Source organism: Planococcus citri, chromosome 3, assembly GCF_950023065.1.
Source record: "Planococcus citri chromosome 3, ihPlaCitr1.1, whole genome shotgun sequence".
NCBI lineage: Eukaryota > Metazoa > Arthropoda > Insecta > Hemiptera > Pseudococcidae > Planococcus > Planococcus citri.
Genome location: NC_088679.1, coordinates 64348167 through 64375308, shown reverse-complemented (window position 1 = coordinate 64375308; position 27142 = coordinate 64348167). Strand labels below are relative to the sequence as shown.

Below are 27142 nucleotides of genomic sequence, written 5' to 3'. Positions count from 1 at the left end.
TAACAATAACAACAATGATCCATATATTAGTCAGACAAACAAATAAATAAATACACAAATAAATAAATAAACAGTTGAATGAATTAATAAATAATTTAAGAAATCAGACTCCCATCATCATTTCAGGAAGAAGTTATAAACAAATCCGCAGATGAAGGAGAAGATTCATCTGCACTTTGTGGTTGTTGTACTGATGATGATGATGATGATGATGATGATGACGGATATGGTGGCAGATAAGTTTGAGAAAGAGTTCCAGCATCGATATTGGTCTTCTGCAAGTAATACGTTGGTTTTTCTTTTTCGTCCGTTTTAATCTTATTACCATTGTCTGGCTTTAGTACGTAATACTGAAGCTGAGGATTTTTCATTTTGTTCTTGTTCGCGCAAGATTTGTTCTTGGACTTTTGTTGATCATTGGGCGGTACCAGCATCAAGTTGATATTCGGTACTTTATTGGAATTATTTTCGTTACTTTTCACCTCCGCCATTCTCACTGAGCTGGCATCCTCGTCACCCTCCGCATTACTCATCGATTCGCCTAAAGTACTGGCAGATCTACTTGTCAATGATTGGTCGGATGCGTTTGCATTTTGTTCGCAATCTGCACCTCCCTGTTCAGTTGGCTGGGATGGTAATTTACACTTTTTCAACTTATTCTTGGTCGAGTTCGAGTTACGAATGTAGATGGCGATTTCAGGATCTAAAGAAGCACTACTGGCGTTTTGCAGATTTGTATTGTATTCTTGTAATTGATCGCCTCGAATAATAACCGTGTAAGTTGTGTTGGTGTAAGGTTGAAAATTTTCCAATTTATCTGTTTCCTCTCCACTTTCGGTGGCTGTTTTCAACTTCTGAGCCTGATTTTTAGTCGGATTTACATAAACGTAGAACTTTTTTTTATCCGGATTGTCCAGAGGTGGTGGCGAATATTGGCCCACAGCCGGTTCTAAAATTACTACCACGTTGCTGACCATTTGTGTGGCATCTGCTGCGATGGGCACCGGAGCTGGTGGCGGAATTGGCGAATACACGTTTAATGAGCTGTCTTGAACAATGGTATGGGTTACAACCACATTATATTCTTCTTGTTGGGAAGCTGCCTCATCTCCACCGCTGCCAATGCCGATGGTGTTTTCTTCTTCGGCTGAATTCGAAGATGCTGCCCCATCGCATACTTCTAATGTTTCGCCCTGCTCGGAGTCTTCTTCTTGTTCTTCAGAACCGCCCATCTCATTGCACGAAACCGACCCGGTGCTAGAATTTGAGCAGATCAAGGTGATCGCCGAGTGTTGTCCGTCTGTCAGAGTCGTTGCCGGGGGTCGATTGCTGTCGAAGTATTCGGGTGGATTGTACACCGAGAAGTAGTTTTGTATTCTTTGGATTATTCGTTCGATAAACGGTGGCAGTTTGCCGCCGAATAATTGTTTGTTGGCGTCGTTCGATGCTGATAAGCTGGGTGTACCTGTTGGAGTTGCTGAACCTGATTGAGATGTTCTTCTGCCAAGGATTGAGACGATTTTGCTTATCAGGCTGCTGGGTAAGACGTTGTCGGAGGAGACGTTTTTGAATTGTACTTCGTAGTCGTCTGTGACGATTTTCATTGGAGAGTCGAATGTGGTCGGAGATGCTCGGGTGATTCGCGTTCGCCTGTTGGAGTGTAATTGAAAAGAATTAAGTATGGGTAAATATAAGATGATATATTGTGCAGATATTCAGTACGAGTGTAGAGTATGTGTATGGATATGCACTGACTCAAGATACCTACGCAGTCACACCAAGGATTTTGTCGTGGGAAAAATAGAATTTGATAAATATAATATAATCGATGAAGGCATTGCCAAAAAAAGTCGGCGGATCTTAACCAAATTCTACAGAGATCCTAATTTTGAGTTCATACTTGGAAAAAATTTGAACTCTGGAAGCGCCCATGGAGGAGAGGAATGGGCCCTCAAAGAGAAGGAATTTCTGAAAAAAACTATATTTTCACTCCTATCGCTGCAAACCTATTTTGGGGAGGATGGACCAGTCTCAAATGAAAGACGTATTCAAGATGCAGAGTCGATCTAGGCCACCTCTGCGAAAATCCGAGATAACTTTTAGGGTTCTAATGAGCGAATAAAACTTTGCAAATCTCTTGATTTTTTGGATAAGTTTATGTTTTGAAAATTTTTTCTTGGCAAATGTTTTGCATTAATTATGCCAAAATATTGAAAGATGTCATTTATGAAACTGGGGAAATATTTTGGAACGCAGTACACAATTTTTTTGATCATTTTTAACAATTTCTAAAAAATTGAAAAAATTTTCAAGTTTTTGGCCATTTTTTTTGTTTTTATAGGTTATATTTTTCAAGAATTTCATTTTTTGGTTTTAGAATCCATTTTTGGATTTTCTTGTAATTTGTCAATTTCTTATTTTTAGTTTTTGTATTTCAATTTTTCGACTTCGTTTTCGTGATTGATTTAATTTTTAGAATTTTTTGTTTTCATTTCGAGGTTGTTTCACTTTTGTTGCCATAAGTTTTCCTTTTTGGGCTTTTACTTTCATTTTTACAGTTTTCCTTGAAATTTTGGTTCATGATTCTTTATTTGCTTTCGTTCTTCAATTCATTCGCAACATAATCGATTTTGTCTGTATTTTTTTATTTTTTTCAATTTTAGGGTTGTGAAAATGATTTATTTGGGATTCGTTCTGAAATAATTCTGTTTTTATTTGGTGGTGAGGGGGGAGGGGGAGGAGGGTAGTTTTTGTTTTCAAGGCATCGTATTGTGGGTTTTACTCGTAGCTATTTCATGTTTAGAGATTCTCGTTTTCGGTGTTTTTTTTTTATTTTAGTTTTCGATTAATTTGTATAGTTTTTGTTTTTTCAATTCAGTTTTTTCATTGCTTTAAGTATCTCTATCTATCTTTTTTTTCAATGGAGAATTTTTTATTTTGATTTGGAGGTTGTGAGGATGATTTTTTTGTTTTCGTTTAGAGATATTTTGATCTTCAGTTGTGTGATTTTTTTTCAAATTGTTTTTTAGTGTCCGTTTTTGTTTATAAGGATTTTTATTTTCGGTTTTCGGCTTTCTTTCAACAGTTTTTTTTTTGAAGTTTTTTGGTTTGGGTTGAAGGTTCATTTATTTTGGATCTGAGGGCTTTTGACTTTTGAATGTTTCTTTTTACGTAAGTTCTTTGGTTTTAGTTTCCGTTTTTGTTTTTGAACCTTTGCTTTATGTTTTTGTTTGTCAATTTTTTGGCTTGCATTTTCAATTTTTTTGGTTTTGAATCTGAGGGGTTTTAATTTTTAAATGTGTGTTTGATATGGTGAGATATGGCCCAACTACGTAAGTAGTTATTAGAAGCACAACTACGTAGGTAGTTATTCGAAGCATAACTAGGTAGCGTGAACGTAAGTGGTGGGAACGTGTTAACTCCGCAAAGGTCGTGACGTAGGCAACGCATCGAGCAACGCATCGATCGCGATGCGTATATAATGCATCGCGATCGCACCAAAATCACTTAGCATAGGTATCTCGAGCTCGCCGGTGCTTCGTCGTAACGCGCATTTCCTCAGATATGAAACTTAGTAGATGTGACAGGCAGGTAAGGTATCCCGTAAGGGTACCTATCCCCTATTTATCCAGGCATTGCCCACTACATATAGTGGTTAAAATGAAATTAAGTCGTGATTCGAATAAGTTAACTATCCGATCGCGATATTATTGGGTATGGAGTAGATCTTCCCGGGCATCACTCCTACTGCTAGTAGAATAGGTACCTCGTGTAATACATTGCTGTCGCCTGGCCTAGTATGAGTGAGCCACCTTGAAAGAGACAGTAGAAGCGGACATTATGTGGACCTTGGTGAGTAACCTCATCATTTATTTAATAAGGTAATTTTTCCCATACTTACGAGTATTGAGAAGTAATCTCTTTCTTCGTAAGTATGTAAAATTAGGGTTTATTATCATCCCTGCTTAATTCATCACCTTCGATTACAATAATACTTTAGCGTATTATAACTTAATTCATTAGCGCGAGACGCATAATATGGACCGGTGTCCATATTAATGATGTAAAATTATGTAAATTCTTTTATATCTTGATTCACCTGACATGATCGAATTATAATAATAAATCAATTAGACACGTTGTATCGTATTGGTGTTATTGTTATTACATCGGATCATAAATGCATATAGTATTTCTGCATGATTTCTGAGCTCTCCGACACCCATAGACTAGCCAGGTATAGGGAAATATTAACTACTTACGTAGTAATATTTAGCCTTCTCCCCTCAGTAATATTTCTAATAATATTCTCTTATATAGTTATGCCAGAATTAACTATATCATTTTGGCGCCCACCTTCCGCGTAATTCTCCTGAAAATTGCAAAATTTTCAGTCCGACTTACTAAAAAACCCACCCTTAAAATTTTAAATTTTTTCAAAATTTTCAAAATTTTCAATTTTTTCAATTTTTCCGAAACTTGAATTCCAAAAAGCTCTCTTCAAGAGCACAATTCAAGTGAAAAAATTAATCTAATACCTTCAGTAAACTCGCTAAAATACTCGTAAAAAATCCATAAATTTAAAATAATTAATTTCAAAATTTTCAAATTTTTTCAAATTTTTTTTTAAACTAAATATGGTGACAAATTCAAATATTAGAACATAGCGAGCCGTACTCAAATGATAGTTCTGTAGGAGATAGATAAATTTCTACTTCTTTTTTTGAAAAATTGCAAATAACCTTCTTTTGACTGAGATAGTTGCATTCATGATTTTTCGTAAAAACACCACGAAATGGCAAAGTATGCAATTCATCTGACTCAAAAGATATCTAAATTGCCTCTAAAATTAAAAATAATGACGAGTTAAAGTATACTAATTCGCGATTTTTTTTTACTAACATACTAATATTGCATGAAAATTTTCTTAACAACTTCTTCTAAAAAATTTCCGAGTATAACAAATTTCTTTTTACCAAAATCGTATGTCCCATTTACTGCAGAAAATAGACAAATTATTTAACTCGGAAATCACTCAAAAATCATAGTGTTTGCTTCTAAAAGGTCGCAAAGGTCAGAAAAGGGGCAAAAATTATGCAGTCTTTTTAACTAAAAAATTAATAAAATCCATCTAAAATCAACTTTTGAGCAAAATTCATGTAAAAATAGTCAAAATTAGATCCGAAGATAACTTTGAAAATGATTTAATCGAACTATTTCGTGTTAAAAATCTCACTAAATACATGTCTGAAAACTGTAAAAATGAACAAAAATAGTCTATTTTATGCTCTAAATCATAAAATAGTCTCAAAATGTATCTTTTTGTTAGGTTCTTTGTTCATAGCGCAAAGGCTGGCAAAGGTCTCAAAAGTCTCAGATGTTTCAATGTATTTCAAAATACATGATTCGAAACAATCCTAAATCCAATGTAAATCTCTAATATTCTTAACAAGATTTTTTTTTGATTTTTGAAAATATGCAAAATCTTAAATACGATCTTCCAAGATAGGTGGCCTGTCTAAATTGACTATTCATGTAGTCTGGCGCCTGACGTGGATTGAACCTCTTTTGGAAAAAGTCATACATGCCACGTATCTTCGAATTTCAGATACTCTGCTATACTTTCAAAACAGAAAAAATACTCCTTTTCCATAAATTCGGAAATATGCAAAATTCTAAAATTCCTGCATATGTCCCAACGTATTTCCGAAAACCATTTTCTGAAAATAAAATTTACCAAAATTCAAAGATATGCAAGTGCTAAATTCATATGTCCCAGCACATCCGTGAAATTTCTAACAGAAAATTCAGATTCAATAAATATAAACCAATTTTTGACAAAAATTCATAACCTTTTGAAAACTAAAAAATCCGTTTCTAAATCAAAATAAATCATATTTAATAAGCTAAAAATACTCAAAAACATAATAATAGGAAACTTAAAAAGTCTCAAACAGTTTTGATCTAAAATAAAAACAATTCTAAGTTCGTTTTATGCAAAAATAAACTAGACAAAAATTATGTTTTGGGATACTAAAAATACGACATTCTTTGTCTACTAGAATATATCAGCTGGAATTTTGGTGTTCTATAGTCTCGTAACGATAGCTATACATGCCAAAAAGCCTTTGCAAAGGTACAGGATAGGGGTCAAAGAATGACTATAAAATCATAACTATTCAAATTTACTGAATTTTGGATAAAATTCCCTAATTAAAATTTCTAAAATAACCCTCATTTTTCCATAAAATTCTGAAATATTTTGTTTCGAATAACTAGATCCGCATGCAGGATAGTTAGAACAATAGAAAAATTTAATTTCTCAATTCAGTCTTTTGGAAATATAAAATGAACTAATTTGTCTGGTATTCCTTTGAAGAAATTCAGGGGTTCAGGGGGCAAATGGTTTCAATGTATTGACCAACAATTTGCTAAGTGAATAAAAAGGCATTGAAAGTTGAATCAATTCATCACCTACGAATTGCAAAATGACTAGACTATCACATATTTTAGGAGTTTTAATACTCGAAAATATGGAAATCTGGACTCTACCTGTGCTCATACAGACGACACATTTTTCTGTATTTTTCAGACTGCGTAATGAGTTTGATTATTTTGAATAAGAAAAAGTGTCAATCTGGAGTGCAACAGAGACCAGGTTATAGTAAAAATGCCGTAATATTCGCTGAGTGAAAAATAGGTCAGCACAAGTATAATTATATTTTCCAAAAATCATGGTTTCTTCTACTCACTGAAACACATTCTAGGATGTGCCCAGTGAAGGGAAAACAAACCATATAAAACTTCCGATCAAATATTTCAAAATTCTCATTTTGAAAATCCCAAAAAGTATTTCATACACTACATAGGATCCTTATACACAATTCTATGTCTCATGAATTCGTTTCCTGTGTACTGGAAAAATGCCAGACAATATTTTGAGGTTTTAAGTGTCGTAAATGAAAAAATATGAAACTTATGCTCGGAGTATTTGCTGGTAAAATTACCCAGTGGACCAGAAAAGAATCTAAAAATCCCCAATAGATCTGAAAAAACCAAATTTCACCTTCTTTTCTAAATCTTTCTAAACCAAAATCTACCCCTATGAAGTTCTTTGTTACATAGATTTCTTCTCGAAAAAATAGTCAAACTCCAAACTATCAGGTTATTTCATATACCAACACTCTCGTTTTCGTTTCGAAACACTTTCCATAGCCACATTCCAAAGACCTTTTTGCCTTTGCAATGCACAAAGAGATGGTCCGTGAGAACCAAGCTATAAAAATCTTTGTCTTCCATGGGAAAATTATTCCGAGCATAAGAAATCAATAAATAATTATGTCTATTTAAAAAACATACATATTAGGCACAAATAAGCTATACTGCTTAGGCACATAATATGTGTATTAAGTAGACAAGTAAATTTATGAGATTTCAAAACAATTAAACTGTCACTCAAAGATTTCGTTCTGAATAATTGAAAAAATATTTTGACATTTTTATGATCTGTAGATTTCTATTAAAAATCAGTCTTTTTATACACGCGAGTATATGCTTTGTTTATGCTTATAAAAACGATTTAATCAAAAGCAACCAACCTCCAATTAACAAAAATGCACCTTTTTGGATGACACTAATGTCCAATAAAATATTCAGCTACCGTATTTTTCTCAAAATAAATAAACATAAACTAATCCGAAAATGAGAAACAATAAATGTCATCTAATATGTTCAATGTTTTTTAAACAAACCCATTTAAAAATCACACGTAAAAATACCTTTAATATGCTAATCATATTAAAGGCTCGCGCCAAAAGGTATTAGCCTTAAGTCCAGTAAAATGATTAGGGCCATAAAACTGTCAAACAATCATATAGGTAACGAAAAATTATCACCTATTATCTTGCCGCTTTTATACAGGTGATAAAAACGTCAAGATAAGATTTCGTTTACCTTTTTATCATGGTGATAAAACTGTCATGAGTATTCTAGAATACAAAGACATTTTTATCACCTCAATAGCTTCTTTTCTCCAAATTAAAATACTCGGAGATGCTAAGAAAGAATCAATTTATTATATGCAGATGTACATAATTAATATAAGAACATATAGAGTAATCTAGTCTAGGAACTATTATTACATAGGTATCCTATATTTATTTACATTGTACCCAAGCCCATAAATATGTCATCTTGTTCACATCTTAGAGTGTGGGAAAGATTTTCAAAAATCATAATGCATTTTGGCCGGAACCTTAGACAAATAAAAGCTCCGCCACATTACACACAAAAATCATTCGTGTTACAAGTATCAACGTGTGCGGAGCTCTTCTTTCAAGTACTCGGCTACCTATTTGATTTCTTCCTTCACGCATCCAGCTACCTACTCAACTCATCTGTTCGAGAATCCAGCGAACTTCTGCTTACTTAAGGTAATATTGCACAAGTTTTTTTTTTTTGGATTTCGAAAGCAATTCGTTACCCAAAACATTATTTTTCGCGATGGAACCGACTAAAAAACCTGAATCGGAACCCCCAACATCTATTTTTGAACCTAGGATCGAAATATTGACCCCAAAATCGCCTCAATATGATCCAAATTTAGGACCTGCAAAAGTTGTAGTTTTAGAGAATAAAACTGAGGCAGAAATAGATCACATGAAAAACACAGTTTTGGAAAAAGAAACTGAGGAAGAAATAGGAAAAATGTTTGATGAATCTGAACCCTTTTCGATATATGACTTGGATAAGAAAGAAATTGACAAGCCTTCTGATGAAAAACCGCATAAATTGGAAAAATTTGATGCTAATGACGAAAAAACTGATAAATTTGATGAAAATTTGGACAAATATGTCGAAGTGAAAGATCAATCTCAAAGCTTTCAAGAAATCTTGCACCCGGATATACCCATTGAAACTCTCGACGAGAGAATAAGTCGCTATTTGGACTCAAAAGCCAAAAATGAGACCCTATCTTTTGAGGAAAAATTAGCCAAATGCGCAGAAAAAGTGGAAAATTCGGAAAAACTTCCACCATTTGGTGAATCGTTCAAAAATGTAGCAACCCAAACCTTTTTGACTTTCAATAATAATTTGGATTCACAAATTCCCTCAACTGAATCAGCTAGTGAAAATATTGAAATGCAGGAAATTCCCTTAAAGAAAGAAAATAAAGCTGATTCAATCGATGAAAAAATGGAAATTCAAGAAACTCAACTTGACAAAAACAAAATTTTTGAAATTCCCGTGATTAAAGACGAAATTAAGATAAAAATTGAGTCACCGAAACCTATGGCTGGTCAATTAATCGATGAGGAAACAATCGAGAAAACAATTGCTCAAATTCAGGAATCACCTCAGGAATTAGAATCTCAAGCTACAACTGCTGCTTTGAATTTAATGACCACCGAAATTATGCAAGACTCTGACGACGATGAATCCACGCTTTCGGGAAACGAGTCACACTAGATGCTCCAGGGGCAGCTCCTAGTGAAGAATCAGCCCCAATTGAGGATATTTTTTCAAAATATGTCTGGATAGGCGATGGATTAGCGCATTATATGATGCGAGGCGAGAATGTCTTAGTGACACATTTACCCGAACACCTCAGAGACCAGATCACTCTAGAGGAATTGCATAACAGGATATCTCAACTCGATATTCCTCAAAATTCAAAAATAATACTCTCGGCTTGCCAAATTGAATTTAATTATTCTCGAAAACCGTACAAAATCATTGAAGATCAATTAATTGACGTACTCGATCTACTTTTTCAAAAGAAAGCAGAAAGTATTATTTTGCTATTCCCACTGCTCAAACCTCGCATATCATCAGAACCATTAGTCAAAATTTCTAGGTACATTGACTTTAAGGAAATGTTTACCCGCGCTACAGCTGATCCTAGAATTAAATTTGTACAGAGCCCATCTATGCAGTTTCTAGAAACTGAGCTTATTAGCCGTGGTGGAAAACAGTTTCTTAGACCAAAAATAGGACCCCATGGAGAAATTCTGCCCGTACGTCAGAGATTCCATTTCGTCCCAATTTTACGAAGATTTTTTCCATCAATTTCGCAATATAAGGAAACCGAAAAATTAATCGAAGCTGAACTCAAACGAATTGAAAAAGCTGCCTTGTTCAAGACTGATCATCAAGATAGGAATATAGAAGGAGATACGAAACGATTATTTGAACCAAAGACAGCACCCTATATTCACCCTGGGGACAAGGAACCAGAAATCGAGCTTGGAGATAAACCCCCACCACCCATGATGGTATCAACTTCAAATCCCGAGTCGATCACACCGGAAGTTGAACTCATCACGGCTCAAATTCCACCACTCATGTCACTGGCTTCAGAAACACCTTCTCCACCACAAATTTATCAAAACATCCAACTCGACCCATTAACCACAGCAGAACTAACCATGGATAACACCCTCAGTTCATTAATGGCAGGGAATATTGAGGAACAAATTGAAGAACCCACTACATCAAGGAGTGCTCGCAAACGAAGAAGAAGGCGAGAAAAACGTTCAAAAACCCCAATACCCCCTGCTTCACCTCCTAAACCCTTCCGCCACTTACAAGATCCTGAAAATCTTAAGGAATCTACCATGGCACAGCTCTTACGTCCAGACACAATAGACCCAGCGTGCATAGTAGGAGTGGCAGTTGGCCCAAAGTATATATCCCTACAATTGGACACTGGGGCAATCCTCAGCATAATTTCTCAACCAGTAATCGATATCCTCACAACTTACGCACCCAAAGATCTTTCTTACATAGAATTGAAACAACAAATCTCCTTGACTTTGGCTGATAGCAAGACAATCGCGATAGCAAAGCATTGCATAGAAATACGATTGATGTTGGGAAATCGAGAAATAAATATCCCATTTTATATAATCGATTCCGCGGAAAAAGTATTTATTATGGGTAGACTCTCTATGGATTATTGGAAAATATCGCTCAATTTGCATGAAAGAAAATTAATTTGTAATTTTGATCCCGAACATCCCATGGAAATTTGCTTTATTTCCGCAGAAGGGATGTTTAAGCCAACTCTATGTTCAGCTAAAACCAACTTACAGATCGAAAACTGGAATGAAACCATAGCAACAGTTGAGGAAGCCGAACTAAGTATTTTTGAAATGATACAAAGTAGGGAAACAGACCAAGACCTTTTCACTATAAAAAATCTTCAAGAAGGAATATGGGAATTAGATCTACCATCCTCATTTGAAAATATCGATATCGAGCCTAATTGTACGAAAAAATCGGCCAATAATAGTAAAATTTATGAGTTCAAAACTTTCCCCTATCGCTATAATTCATATACTAAAGTACCTAATTACTTACTAGATACTTTTATGAGAAATAAAATTAATAATTGCAAAATAGCGCACGAACAACGTGCGATACGTCGCAAGAATTATTTTTTCAGAAAACAATCGACCATGCGATATTCAGGGGCACGAGCTTCAGTTTTCGACACCCCTCCCACTACTCCTCCCGTCAGTACTACCCTAGGCACCCTAGAACAGTTACATCAACTCGCGGACGCATTAGAAATTTTGAAAATGGAGGCAGAGAGTGGACCGTACACAAAAGATAAGAAAAACACCAGAAAAAGGCTCCACTCCAGCAACCAATAATACGACCCCAGGATGACAAGTAGTAGTTAATGAAACTTAGGTGTTGGGTACTAATTTTAGTTAATAATTATATCCTTTAGAATTATAATAATTATAGAATTCACGTATCGTTATACCCCCATCATTCCCTGTATAAAAAGATACAGTAAAAAGAAACCGTTCATACCTCGCTTTATTACGCGGTACAAACAAACACTTCCACGCTCACCTTGACACACTACACCGCGGTCGGTCGTTCACCTGTTTATACCTGTGTTGTTATAATAACCCATTCCTATACGATTATTTACCTGCATAGGTAAAAATATAGACCCTCTTCATACGGCTCTCACATCTCCGTTAAGGATAAAAAATACGTGGTTCTTTTCTGACTTAATTATTACTCAACAAGTGACAAAATTAGTCCCAAAAAATTACAAGGAATGCAATAATAAAGTAACCATACCCTGCAACCATATGCTTCATTCTCCCTCATAAACTAATTCAAAATGCACCCAATAAGTTCTACGACTCATTGGTGGTAAATTTTTCTTTTACTGCATGAAATGTCTCTAAGGAATCCATTTCATTCAGCTCAATCCGACGTAAATCAAAATCCGCTTAGATTCAAATCGCCTCTCATGTGCATTACTATTTTACAAAAAATTACCATAGCATTTGTCCCAAATACCCTATTCGAAAACCACATGAGGGGATATATTGACCAACATTGTTATGAAAAAATTCTCCCCACCTTCATTAGATATCATGACAAAATTAATACAAATTATTCAAAGATCACAACCTAATTCAAGCTTAAATCATTACCATAATTCATTTCACGTAAAACAAAATTAATTATCCTGTTAAAAATTTCAATTTTCTTCTTTCTTCTTTTTCACGCAAAATCTCAAAATAGTTGACATTTCTTAGGAGTATTTGCTAAATAAGAAAGTGGTGGCGACTCACAAACTCGCGACCGCCACTTTCCTTCAGCAAACACCCTCAAAGGCCCCATAGTAAAAATGGCAGAATAATCGTTGATATTAATCAGGAGTGTGCGTTGAATAAGAAACCAGTAGCGACTTCGTAAAACACGTGGCTACCGTTTTCTTACACAAACACCCCCGATTATTTCACAATAAAACTAATTTGCCTAAAATAATCTAAGAAAATAGATAAAAATATGACACCTTTCGGTAGTGATTACAGAGCTTAATAATTAGGATTGCACAAAATTGTAAGAATTTCATCTTCTTTTCTCGCCGCAATATTCAGGTCAGAAAACTTCATTTTTCTCAAATCATTCCTGTTAACGATGAAATTCAAGATGAATATTTGTCCAAAGCTACGAAGGACAGAGAGCACCCACTGACACAGTGGGTTGTCTCCGTCCCCCGTTGCTTCAAACAAGCTATAGGTCATTTCGTTGTTCTTTCCCATAATTCCATCTTTATTAGTTCACAAAATTAGTAGGGGAGGAACAGCGGCAGTTTATCGACATAAAACTGGGTCTTCTCCTTCTTTGCCACCTATCGCGATAATCAATTTTCTAAAAATTCGTGATTCCGTTGGTACTTTGGTTCCCTTGAGATTTATTAAAGGGAAGAAAATGCGAGTTGCTTTCAAAATACGCAACTACCATTTTCTTACCTCCAATACCCCCAACTAATACCTAGACGAAAGCATTTCATAACTTTTCTGATCATTGATTGTGCAAAATAGCGACAAACAGTAAAGAATGCTGTACACACGTAAACATAAGTGTACGTCATTCTTCACCGCTGGGCGATATCCGCTAGAATGACCGCAAGTCAGAGAAATAGCACGATAAATCTTCGGAAGTTTCTGATTTCCGGCTAAGCAAAATCCACATACCATATTTGGAAAATCCTGAAGGAATATTAGCTACGGATAAGGAGTACTGGATACTCTTTCATCATAGGTAGCCAGTACTCCTTACTCATAACCACTACCCCATAATAAAATTCGTGAAATTTGAAATCTTCATTTTCTTCGATTCGAATACACATTATCCGTGTCCACATTTCTTCAAAAAATTCTTCTCGATCATAATCCAAATTAACAGCGTCTAAATAAATAAATTAATCAACTCTCACCCAATATTGAACCATGAATCCGGTTGCTAAATTCTTCGGTCCCACGTCGCTCCTTTTGTGCACTCAAAACGATCATATATTTTTTCAAAAAATCTAAGAAGTACCAAAGAATTTTAGTACACAAAAAATTTACTTAAAAATCATTTGAATACTTCTTACCTATATGAGAAGTAGTATCCAGGGACGAGAGAACACACCGCTGAAGCTTTTTATTCTTTTTCACACGATGAATGAAATTGCAAATTAGGATCTAGACCCATCTTCATATCGTTCAAAATTTCGAAATCTAAAATCATTACAAATTAGGAACCATTCGAAATAGATAGGAATAGAATTCACACGTAAAATCCAAATTTATAGCTCACTTGTTTGTTATCCAAGAATTTCCCTCGATGATAGTTACGAATACACTCCTAGTCGTTAACTCCATTCCACTTTCCCAAAATTCTAGGATAATGGGAAGCTCCCGTAGTCTCAAACAAATCTTGATAGCTCGATTGATCTAGGTCATTCTTTTTCGCAACTCGACTCTTGACATTGTACCTGAAATAAGTAAAGAGATTACAAAAATGATCAAAATTAAACAGGAACAATCATACTATATTGGTAAAAAATTGTAACTCACCTTTCAGTCGTTAATTTTAGAAAACACGAATACATTCGTAAAAATCATTCCGAACCTATCCTACGAACTCAAAAATTCTAGAATGACGACCGCTCTTCATATCAGCCGAATTTTCTTTTTCTCCTCCTTATCGATTGTAACCATAATTTCTGGACACCCTGTAGGATTGAAAAAATCAATTAAAATATTCATAATCCATGATAAAAATAATACTCAAAAATATACTCACGAAAAAACCGGTTGATCCCACGTCGAAAATGTTGCGATCTATGTCGCCAATATCATCACTGAAAACTTGACCACTGTTTGATGGATGACCATAAATCTTCGACAAGCATTTTTCTTCCCCAAAAATCGAACACCTGCACATTCAAAAAATTACACATTGTTAACTAGGCAGTAATTTGGCGATCGTTAAAACATCGAACAAAGCAATAAAATATTATTGTACCAAAATTACGTCACCCCCGTTTGATCGTCTCCAGCCGAACGGATACGATTCTAGGAAATTCGCGATAAGGACCTATCTTTTGATATTTTATTTTTTTTTCTTTTTTATCAAGCGACTTCTTGTCTCGACTTTGTCGTGATTTGGTTGTCGACTTCTCATATTCTCAGCTCAGTAATAGTCGTACATTGGTATAAGCCAATTCGTGTTAGAAAGCCTCGCTTATAATTCGCCATTTTTTCGCGTTAATTTTTTCTTATTTTCAATTCGAGTTCATAACACCGGTACTAGAACCGACATTAGTCAAATTCGCAATATAGACTGCGGATTTTTTCGTTAACATATACATTCGCGATATAGAGTGCGGATCATTTTTCTTTGTAATAAACATTCGCGACAAGTGCGGTTAACGTGATACGAAAAATTTGCCTGCAAGTACTCGATTACACCACACACAACCAGAATGCCGCCACTCGATCCTTTACCACCGAATTTCCTACCGAACGACCAGAACAACTTAGCACAAGATATGGAAGGCGACATTGGAGAAAACGGGATGATCATGGATGTGCACCAAGCCGCGGATTTGCTCCTTAACCTGGCGCACAACAACGTCCAGGTAATCCAACATCAAGAACCTTTACTTGAGGACCCGGAAATGGTAGCCGCCGGTTTGAATAACGACACTCCTCCACTCCTGACGTTTGCAGGCATCGCGGTACAGCGTCTTGCACGAGATGAGCACGTCTTACGCATAAGGTATTACCGTATTCATACCGTCAACGACGGCGTTTTATATGCTACCTGGCAGGAGCGCCAGCACATAATCTCGTTCCTAATCTCGCTGGGGATGCCTCCGGCTGCGGCAGCAAACGTAAGGCCGTACGAACCACCTGTCGAAGCAGAAAATCCGGCACAATAACAATGAAAGCTACCAGTTTCGAAAAGAATGAGAATCGAAAGTGTCGACGTAAAAAACTCATCACACGCATCATACGACTTCCTGTATTTTATCTCGTATTACGAACTTGACGCTGTATATCGATTCAACCATACATTCTGTGTTCATGTTATAGAACTAAGCCATGCCTTTTCTTATATTTTTTTTGTTTCTTGCATTTTGTTTTAGTTTTGTAAATTTTTTTGTATGTAGCCATAGAGCATAAGAAATGAATAACTTTACTTACACATGACATTTTTTCTATTGTTGTTACGTTTGTGTATCTTTCCCTCGTGATACTTGAAAATATAGACGAGATTATCACTGATCTTAGTATTATTTCGTTAACACGTACAAAACTCAAGTATACTGTAACATCTCTGCGTAATATTATTAAAGTTCGTACACAATCATTCATTCGGCTACACGAAAATAAAAAAGTAACAACACTACAAACAGCAAAAATAATACTTTCGGACATGATTAATGTAAAAAATTCGAATTCGGCATTTTTCCAACCAAAACTAATCAGCTGTTGATGCACAGATACTTGTTGCATGAGCAACTCGTTACGTTTCGGTTACAGTTAGTAGGCTAAACGCGCGCACGGATTGGTTATACTACACAATCCTACCAAACCAAAAAACATAAACAAAATCTCATTTCAAAATTTTTCAAAACACATTCACTGATAACCGTTCTAAAAGAGTGTTCCTTTCGAATTTAGTAGCTTTGAATATTGTACGATTTTATAATATTGAATGTAACTCTATGAAAATTACCGACGTAATATAGCGACGAAAAGAGGTATGAACTTTTCTTCGAATATTCCTTTATATACAAATTACCCTATAGATATAAAATAGACACTCTAGAGTTCATCATTTTTAAAAAAATTTCTTTTTCATTTTCTGACAAATACAGGTTTTTTCCGGCACTATGGCTGCAGAAAGATGTGACTACTGCCATTTGACAGTAGTACCGTTTAATGAAGAAAACGCGACTTACATTTCGCAATGCCAGCACCTCTATCATCAACGCTGCCTAGCAGCTATGATGAGAGGGAGAACGGAAAGAAATAAGCGAAATCAAACAGTGACTCCCTGCGCACATCCCCGCTGCGTTAAGAAGTTGTCCATGGGCGATGTGGCCCAAGTAAAAAGAAGCCCTTCCTCATCCTCGAATCCTAAACTCGAAGACTACGAGACACGCAAGCGAGAAGACGAGATGGCGATTTTCAAACATCGCATGGCGTTATTAGCGGTCGAAAATAAAGAAATTAAGGCACGATATAAATTAGTGCTACAGCACCGAGGTGACGTGGCTGAACCTTATCAAGAGCGAAACCCAGCGACACTATATAAACCCCGTTCCAACCTAACAAACGACTTCGTACCTGTAAATGGTAACTATTTTCCGGCACCGCGAAATCCGACGTACTTCCCGATACGCACGGCCTCTACGTTCCATGTTGAATATACTACAGATGGAAGACCATTTATGGTTCAATCAAGCATTTTTCCACCAGCTCCGATCATCACGGATATTGATAATCGTTCTAGAACGATATCGTTCAGGAACCAACATACCGGCAACCCTACGTTCGATCTACGAAATCATATAAACCATCGTCGCTCAGGTGCTATGACCACAAACAACTCAGCTACGTACAACCAACCACACGTACACCGGTCATCAAGTGAACCGAGATTTCCCAAAAAAGGACCTTCAATCTTAAAACACACTCAAGCCGAAGAACGATCTCTACCGCTTGAACAGCTTAAGGGTACGAGCGCCAACAAAGCGAGTCACCACCGTAGATATTGGCTGAGATGGCATACCAGCTCCAATGAAATCCAGCCCTTTTACCCCCTTAATTCCTACCCCAAGTATTTCACCGCAGCGGGATACGAGCACGAGCCAAAAATTTACCGAAGCGTATACTTCACGTTTGATATATTAATGGTCGGAGACGGGCACGTTGAAGCGCTAGCCAGAATTCTAGAAATTAATCGACCGTTCGCCGGTATACTGGATCGCGACCTATACCGAAGGGACCTGTTGCTCGAGGACCTGATGGAATACTTAGATTCTTGGACAATCCTACCAAGACGTATAATGATAAGCATCGGTCACACGAATATATTACAGAGAACGCCGGAGGAGGAATTCAAGGAGACCCTACGATTATTAGGAAGCGTCTTGAACAAATTGAAGGTGCGAGAAGCAATCATCGTCCCTCTCATCCCCCACCCGTCATTTGATCGAGCAACTTTCCACCGTATTCGTGCTGCTCTTGATCGTCATTGGATAGAAAATTTTAATGGTCTCGTAATCCGAATAGACGATCATTTCTCCGAGCTACACTCACGTCAAGCCCACTTCGATGAGATAGGACCTTACTACGATAATTCAGAATATACCCCAATATTTGGAACCCTAAAGAACCGTTTTATTCCCGAATTAAAAAAGAAGGTGAAAGATACGCCAATGGAAACCCAGGAGCAGACGATTCAAGCGATAGTAGAAGAATTCCGCAATTCACAATCCCAACCCTCATCGCCTAACGAAGAAAAAACCAACGAAACGAGTCCTACGTCTACGGTTTCGTCATCGCAAACATTGTCCGATAAAGATCAAGTATTGAATTCTAAATTTCAACATCGATCTGCAACCGAAGAAACTACTGAAACGCCGAATAATACTTCCCCAATTCCATCATCGTCAGAATCTGTTGAAAATAATCCAAAACCGAGTTCTACGTCTACGGTCACAACAGAGACGATTGAACAGATGATTACCGAACAAAGTCCTACATCGACGAACGATTCCGAACACTCCGAAGCGACAATCAATAATTCAAGCTCTAAGTCTGCGACTTCTTCGGTCGAGGATATGGATACGACGGATAATTTCGAACCTAAAAATACAGAACGTAGTTCTACGTCTACGTCTGACAAAATTAAACGAAGAAACGCTGCAAAATTTTCAAATCAAATAGCGCATCTACAGCTTACAGAGAAAAAACTGGCTGATAAGCGAAAATCTGAAGAAAAACAAGTTCAAGCGAAGATTGCAAAGTTAGCGATAACGTCACCATCGCACAAAGCCGAATTCCCAGCTCTACAGCCAGAAACACCTTCGACTTCACATACGAACCAACATTCACCCAGCGATACCACAAATCCCTTCCCATACTTCGAAGACATTGCATTTATAAAATGCGAAAACGTCGATACAGAATCCAATAACGATCGATTTCTCGATGAAGCAGTAAAAGAGGAAGAAGAAGAACGATACGCGCAATTTTATGCTGAAACAGCGGTAGAATATGGTTCAGAAAGCGAAAAATCCGATGACGAATATCCTGAAGACGCTGGCTACCAGCGAAAAAATGACAACTTATGAAAATCGACGAAAACGAACCCTTCATTTTATGTTTCCCTTTCGTGCTTTCACAATATACTCCCTATGTCGTTTATGATGGAATTTAATACCCTATCCGTATTATTTTTTCTTTAATTTTCGTATCATCTTTAATTTATTTTCGAAAAAGACATTGTTTGATTATTCTCTCGTATCTAGAAACCATTAGGAATAATTTACTTTAAAATAACTAAGTTATTTTGTACAAAAATTTAGTATTTTGTACCCCTGCCATTTTTTCTCAATTATTTAATTTTGTACTTATGACGATAATCGTGAATTTTGTAGGATAATTAGTGTTATAATTTATTTATTTATAGACGTTTAGTGATATATTGATTGTCCCTTTAAATATCAACGTATTTACCTTACAGATATCGGCTAATTTATTGATCTTTATTATTTTTTGAAATATTACGTTTTGTTTTGTACTTGTGTTTTTTGACTACAATTATACCATCGCTATACTGCAAGATAATCAAGTCTTTTCTTTTTAGATACAAACTACAGCCAAAACAAGAAATATGCCAGTCCAGAAAAACGGTAATGGTTTTAGTCTCTAGAGACTAAAAGACACTCATCGGAAAAACAAGTAATAAAGCTCCAATAATTACTAAAATCTTTCGATACTTCCTAACCAATCTACCCCAAAAAATCAATCCCTCTAGCGAATTTTATAGTTTGATCAAGTTTGATTTTGCATCGAAATCTCAAAAGTTTACTTTGCTCTTCATACATTTAGCATGCAAAACAAACAAGATTAGATTTTTTTTTTTGAATAATTTTCTCTTTCCAAAATTATATACCCCAAAAAAGACAAGTATGTAATATGTTAAAATATACAACACTTACCTTATGTTTTCACTCCCATAGCGCCATGACATTTTGACCAATTGACTGCAATGCTACATGCGACTGAACTGACTCCAGTGAGACGTAGCACAATGATCCATCTACCTCCTCCGATGAAAATTGACACAATGAACCATGTATTTCCTCCAGCGTGAAACATAAAAGCAATAAAGCATTTGAATCAATTATATGCGGACGATCAACATATTCCTATCTATTTTAAAATATAAATACTAATATTAAACTATAAGCTGCAAAACTACTCTATATGAAAAACTGACGTGTCAATTGTACCTTATAAATATAAGATAGGCAACAATGTAAACCTAGCATAATTACTTCTCGCTTTCTTCATCTTTCTCTCATATAATGTCTCTTGACCCTTCTTTATTTTCACTTCTTTTCTCTTTTTCGAATGATTATTATTCTTTCTCTATCTTTCTTTCTCTCTTTCTCAATAATTGAACTATTTACCTCAATATTTTTTTTTCTTTTTTTTGAGAACCGTTAACAACCTCTCTCCTTCAAATCAATCTAAATCTTACATATTATTTTTATCTCTATCTTTCTTTTCTTTTCCTCTCTCTATACTAATTCTACTCTAAAGTACCTACTTATTTATTTAGTTGTATTTAGTAATATTAATTATCTCAATACGAAACTATCTAATTACCTTTCAATAATGGTGAGGAGACACACTGGTCCAACTGTCCGTTGATTTCGTCTCCTTCGTGCAGGCCACTTTATGAATAGGTCAACAACCTTTGGTCAGTCTGCTGTTTATAAACCAAAATACAATTAGGAGAAAATAGTATAAATTACAGACAGCTACAATTTTGGCACCAAAATAGGGATAATGAAAAATTTTCCATTCTCTTACCTTTTATGATATCGATGAGCACTGACCCTTGGTATCATTTTCTTTTTCGATTTTCACCATTTTCAACAATTTCTGGAATTCTTCGAATCTGAAACACACATAAAAGAAACATGAATTAATAAGGTTGCAGGAAGCTTCCTATAAAAAATTATACTAAAATTGAAACGCATAGTCTAACAATAAAAGATCCCGGATTTCTGAAAAACCAAAAAACCTGCAACAAAAAAGAAAAAACATACAAAAAATTCATTACAATTTTCAAAAAATGACCTACACATCAGTTTCATATGTACTTACCGATGCACCTACCTGCTGTACTCATGTACTTAAAATAGGAGATACCGTGCTAAGTAAGTTCCTCTTTTGACTGACCCCATCTTGAAGTTGTAAAAAACAATACAAATAGTTAGATTCTGTCACAGTATTCTACACTTTAGGTATCTTCAACAAAATTTTTTGAACTTTAAATTCTAAATACACCCCACAACAACACGTTAACTCACCACCTCTACTACTCTCTCTAGTGGATATGTTTAGGGTCACTGACCTTTCCAATGTATCCCCTGGATCGATTGCTCGTTTGTGTTCTAAATTTTCGAATTTGCTCACTGACATCAAGTAATCGAGGGGTGCAGGAATCATATGGTGACCCTTGTTTCCACAATGCCTGCCCCCACCCATCTTTCGACCTCTCTTGTCAACTCAAAATAGTCTGCAATCGCAGCAAGTAACGGGGGGCAGGGGTGAGCTATAGCCTCATCAGTCTAGCTTCTGGATAGGAGGGGAAGAGGGGGGAAGTTGAGGCATATCTCCCATAGCTTTTTTAAGTCATAACCGTGACTTTCCTCGATTATTACTCAATTGAGTTAACCCCACGGGGGGCATATGATATGGTGAGATATGGCCCAACTACGTAAGTAGTTATTAGAAGCACAACTACGTAGGTAGTTATTCGAAGCATAACTAGGTAGCGTGAACGTAAGTGGTGGGAACGTGTTAACTCCGCAAAGGTCGTGACGTAGGCAACGCATCGAGCAACGCATCGATCGCGATGCGTATATAATGCATCGCGATCGCACCAAAATCACTTAGCATAGGTATCTCGAGCTCGCCGGTGCTTCGTCGTAACGCGCATTTCCTCAGATATGAAACTTAGTAGATGTGACAGGCAGGTAAGGTATCCCGTAAGGGTACCTATCCCCTATTTATCCAGGCATTGCCCACTACATATAGTGGTTAAAATGAAATTAAGTCGTGATTCGAATAAGTTAACTATCCGATCGCGATATTATTGGGTATGGAGTAGATCTTCCCGGGCATCACTCCTACTGCTAGTAGAATAGGTACCTCGTGTAATACATTGCTGTCGCCTGGCCTAGTATGAGTGAGCCACCTTGAAAGAGACAGTAGAAGCGGACATTATGTGGACCTTGGTGAGTAACCTCATCATTTATTTAATAAGGTAATTTTTCCCATACTTACGAGTATTGAGAAGTAATCTCTTTCTTCGTAAGTATGTAAAATTAGGGTTTATTATCATCCCTGCTTAATTCATCACCTTCGATTACAATAATACTTTAGCGTATTATAACTTAATTCATTAGCGCGAGACGCATAATATGGACCGGTGTCCATATTAATGATGTAAAATTATGTAAATTCTTTTATATCTTGATTCACCTGACATGATCGAATTATAATAATAAATCAATTAGACACGTTGTATCGTATTGGTGTTATTGTTATTACATCGGATCATAAATGCATATAGTATTTCTGCATGATTTCTGAGCTCTCCGACACCCATAGACTAGCCAGGTATAGGGAAATATTAACTACTTACGTAGTAATATTTAGCCTTCTCCCCTCAGTAATATTTCTAATAATATTCTCTTATATAGTTATGCCAGAATTAACTATATCATGTTTTTTCAGGTTCTTTGGATTTTAATTTTTTAGTTTGGAATTGATTTTTGAATTTTTTTTGTTTTTGATTATTTCTGATTTTTTTTGTTTTTCGATTTAATTGTTTCATTTCGTTGTTAGGATTTGTTGTTTTCATTTGTGAGGTTGTGAAAATGGAACGTATTCTTAATAATGGACTGAGCTCATTGAAATGGATGATTTTTTTGTGGGGACGTTTTCAAAGCAAACTTTGAAGTTCTTTTCTAATTTACCTACCCTTGAAATTGAATATTCAGGGGAAAAAATCGTGATTCGTGCTCATAATTTGCGATTTGAGCTGTCGTTCAATCGCAGCTTGTAGATCCTAAAAAAGTTTTCGTTCTTATATTTTCACTCATTGAAAAAATGTTGACTTTTGAGTGTGAATTTGTAAGCCATTAATAGGTTTTTTGAAAGAGTTGAAAAGTCAAAAAATGCCCTTCAAAATAATTTTTTTGTTTAAAAAATTGAAAGTGAGTATTTAGGATGTTGAGGGAAAGGCATGAGCTTCATGCGCCTGTTCCTTGGGTGCGTCAGTATTTGGGTGTAGGCCTACGAGTCGAACGTTAGTCAAACTGTAAAATTTCTTACCCATTTTCGATATTTTTCGGCAGCTCTGACTCCTTTTCATTTTGAGCTGGCTGTTGTATGGGAAATTCTGCTGCAGTGGATTCGAAATTGGAACCAGAGTCGTCTAGTTTTGTTGTGCGCGTGTTGAATTCGACGTAGGAGGTGGCTCTACCATCAACCCAACCGTAAATCAATCCACTCTATGAATACCAAATAAAAATATCGAATTTTTAAGTTTGTTTACCTACTTGCATTTATCGGTATAGGCCTGAATTGAAAGCAAATTGAAAAGGGAAACCATCGGAACCTTCTGAACTCTACACACTCTCTGATTTGAACGGAACCAAACCACAGCAAAAGAGCTTAAGTCCTAAAACTCCTACAACCAAAATTCCAGGTGTTGAAGTTAGATTGTTTGCAAAAATTCAAAAACTCAAAAAAACTGTTTCAGCGAGGATTTTTAAACTCCTTCATAAAATATAAATTTTGTGAGAAAATTGAACCAATGTGAATAATTCTTTAAATTCAATTCTCGAACATTATTAACAGCTTCTAGTTTTGGGCCATTCGGGAGTCTCCAGAAATTTTAAATTTCTCTGGAAAGGCCAAAAATGAACTTTAGGACTTACAACTTTTGTTAGTGCTTTATGGGCACCCTGTCAACTGTTTCAAGTAATTACCCTGGGGGGGGGGGATTCCAGGAGTGCCAGTTCAACAATAATTTTTTTTATTAAAATTTGTTAATTCCAGAAAATATGAAAAAATCAAAATTAGCGTGGGTCTGGGGGGAGGGGGATAACTTTTAAGGGTTATTCAGAGGACCACTTCTGACAACTTCACGCTTTAAAATTTTTGGTGGCAGAAATTTTTTTGACTTTTCTGGGCTTCCGGGAACTATTTGAACTTTCTGGATAAAATTGAAAAATTGCTGGAGGCTCCAAAATGGCCCAAAACTGCTGACAATGAGTAGTAAGTACATAGTTGAATTGAAGTAATTAAGTATGAATATTGATTCACTACACTAAAAAAATGAGCACGTACTAACTTCATAAAAAAACTAGGGTTTTTAAATAATTTAAATTTTCAAAAAAAATTCCAAAAATCCATTTTGGAACCTGAAATTTCGGTTACGGTGGTTTTAAGATCTGCTCTTTCGATCTAGCGATCAAACTACACATTAGTTGGTAGGTACCAAACCTCACAAAACGCGATTGACATTCACTATCGAAAAAGGCCAAAGAAAAGTGGCAGTGGGTTAAAGGGGGGGGGGGATGCGGAAAAATAGAAAAGAAAGAAAATTTTCAACTCACCAAAGAAATTGCGATAACGATGTTCAAACGCATCGCAATGGCGATGTAGGTATTCGTATATATGCTGATAGGACGATGTAGCGATGCAAAGATGTAGATGAAGGTGCGTGTATCTGCTGCTTATAACCTATATAACACTGGTAACTTAACTTGACTTGTGAAACTATCAGTCGAATCGAAATCGGTCTAGCTGGTTGAAAAGGAAACGAACGCGATACGGGGACATTAGTTCAATCATCTGCATTTAATTTAACCTGCTGTTTCCTGTTGTCTTTTCATTTGGCTAGAAGAATACCTCGTCGTTGGGTCGGCGGCATGGCGCGATGTTGTTTCATTAATCATTTGTTTATCCGCTATATAGTCGCCTAAGACGATTTTAATCAACCTGTTCCGTTATTTAGTCGTTCCTCCTGTAACCTATGCATGTAGATCTAGTACCCATCTGCATATTTACTTCATCGTAATTGACGCAGGTACCTATCTTTAGAAGTCTACTCAACTACATATATTAACTTACTTTATGTTGTTCGTACTCGAGTAAGCATGCTCTTCGTCTTGGTGAACCAGCAGTATCACAGTTTTAACAGCCTCATACTGAACGATCCCTATACCAAATACAATAAGTACCTATTTACTGTGGATGCGTGCCACTATGTTGCGAAAGTGAAATCACAACACCATTACACCTGTATCACCTTCGCGTCTACCTAACTGTGTATTAATGTAACACACAGTCTGTAACTGGAGTCTCATAAATACGAGTAAATTGATTATTTGACCAATTTTTAAAAATTGAAATTTATTTTTTAAACATTTTTTGTAAGTTTTCCTGAAATTCTGTGCGTGTGATGCAATACTGAGGCAGTGCGAGCGAGGGTTTTTCCAAGCATGGTAACTTAGATTTAACCCTTTTAGTCCGGCATATGACAATAGGAGTAATTGCACCCCCCCCTCCCCCGCCGATCCAACGGGACAACTTTTTTCTTAAAGGGGACATCCTAAAGAACATTTTAAAGCAAACTTGCCAAAAAAAAAGTTGGCCTTACTTGCAAAATGGCGGCCATTTTGATTGACAGGTCAGCCGAAATCGCAGATTTTGCGTTTTAACATAGGACTTGCACGAACTTTTTCAAACTTTACAAAGGTAGATCGAAAGATTATGCAAAAATTTATCACCTGTCAAAATTTCAAATACTAAAGTGCGTTTTTTGATTTTTGGTGAATTTTTCAAAATCGAATTTAGGCCAAAAATGAGGAAAAAAATCAAAATTTTACCAAATTGACCAAGAAAGCTGAAATTTGGGATATACCCTATTTTCGACATTCCAAATCGATTGGAAACGGTTTCAACCCGTTTTGAGCAGTTCTGGAGCCTCCAGCAGATTTTTGAAACTCGAAATTCCCACAAAATTCCATCAAATTGGAGTTGTGAAGCTAAAATTTATTCTAAAAACTAATTTCAATACGCTACGAAGTACTGCAGGTGAATGTCAAGTCGTTTTGGATCCTGCAGCGACTTTTTGAAAATTCCTAAAGCCTCCAGCAGATTTTTGAAACTTTGAATTTTCACAAAGTTTCATCAAGTGGAGATGGAAAGCTGAAATTTACCCTACATTTCAATTTTAACACCCTCTGAAAACGACTTCTGGTGGATTTCAAGTCATTTTAGAGCATTCAACTACTTTTTTGAAAATTACTGGAGCCTGCAGCAGATTTTTGAAACTTTAAATTTTCACAAAATTTCATCAAATGGAGATGGAAATCTGAAATTTACTCTACACTCCAATTTTAACACCCTCTGAAGACGACTTCAGGCGAGTTCATGTCATTTTAGGGCCTCCAGCGACTTTTTTGAAAATTACTGGAGCCTCCAGTAGATTTTTGAAACTTGAAATTTCCCCAACATTGATTTATCAAATGGAGTTGGCAAGCTGAAATTTACTTTGCAGACTACATGGTGGTTTCAAATGGTTTTGAAGCTTCCATGATGGAATTTTGTGGGAATTTCGAGTTTCAAAAATCTGCTGGAGGCTCCAGAACTACTCAAAACGGGGTGAAACCGTTTCCAATCGATTTGGCATGTCGAAAATAGAGTATATCCCAAATTTCAGCTTTCTTGGTCAATTTGGTAAAATTTTGATTTTTTCCCTCATTTTTGGCCTAAATTCGATTTTTAAAAATTCACCAAAAATCGAAAAACACTTTAGCACTTGAAATTTTGACAGGTGATAAATTTTTGCATGATCTTTCGATCTACCTTTGTAAAGTTTGAAAAAGTTCGTGCAAGTCCTTTATTAAAACGCAAAATCTGCGATTTCGGCTGACCTGTCAATCAAAATGGCCGCCATTTTGTAAGTAAGGCCAACTTTTTTTTGGCAAGTTTACTTTGAA

The 27142-nt window shown here is 36.0% G+C and overlaps 1 protein-coding gene and 1 long non-coding RNA gene across 2 annotated transcripts; both read right to left on the bottom strand.

Moving 5' to 3' along the window:
- LOC135842006 (uncharacterized) lies at nucleotides 1–25260 on the bottom strand. The gene is made up of 3 exons (XM_065359272.1): nucleotides 24752–25260; nucleotides 23463–23641; nucleotides 1–1650 (listed from the first exon to the last, which is right to left on the bottom strand). Exons 1-3 carry the CDS (start codon nucleotides 24782–24784, stop codon nucleotides 123–125), a joined length of 1740 nt encoding a protein of 579 aa, XP_065215344.1. The 5' UTR covers nucleotides 24785–25260; the 3' UTR covers nucleotides 1–122.
- On the bottom strand, nucleotides 14430–20767 carry LOC135842005 (uncharacterized). Its single transcript, XR_010558046.1, has 3 exons — nucleotides 20048–20767; nucleotides 14611–14743; nucleotides 14430–14539 (listed from the first exon to the last, which is right to left on the bottom strand). It is a non-coding gene; the product is annotated as an uncharacterized LOC135842005 (long non-coding RNA).
- Nucleotides 25261–27142: the final 1882 nt, after the last annotated feature.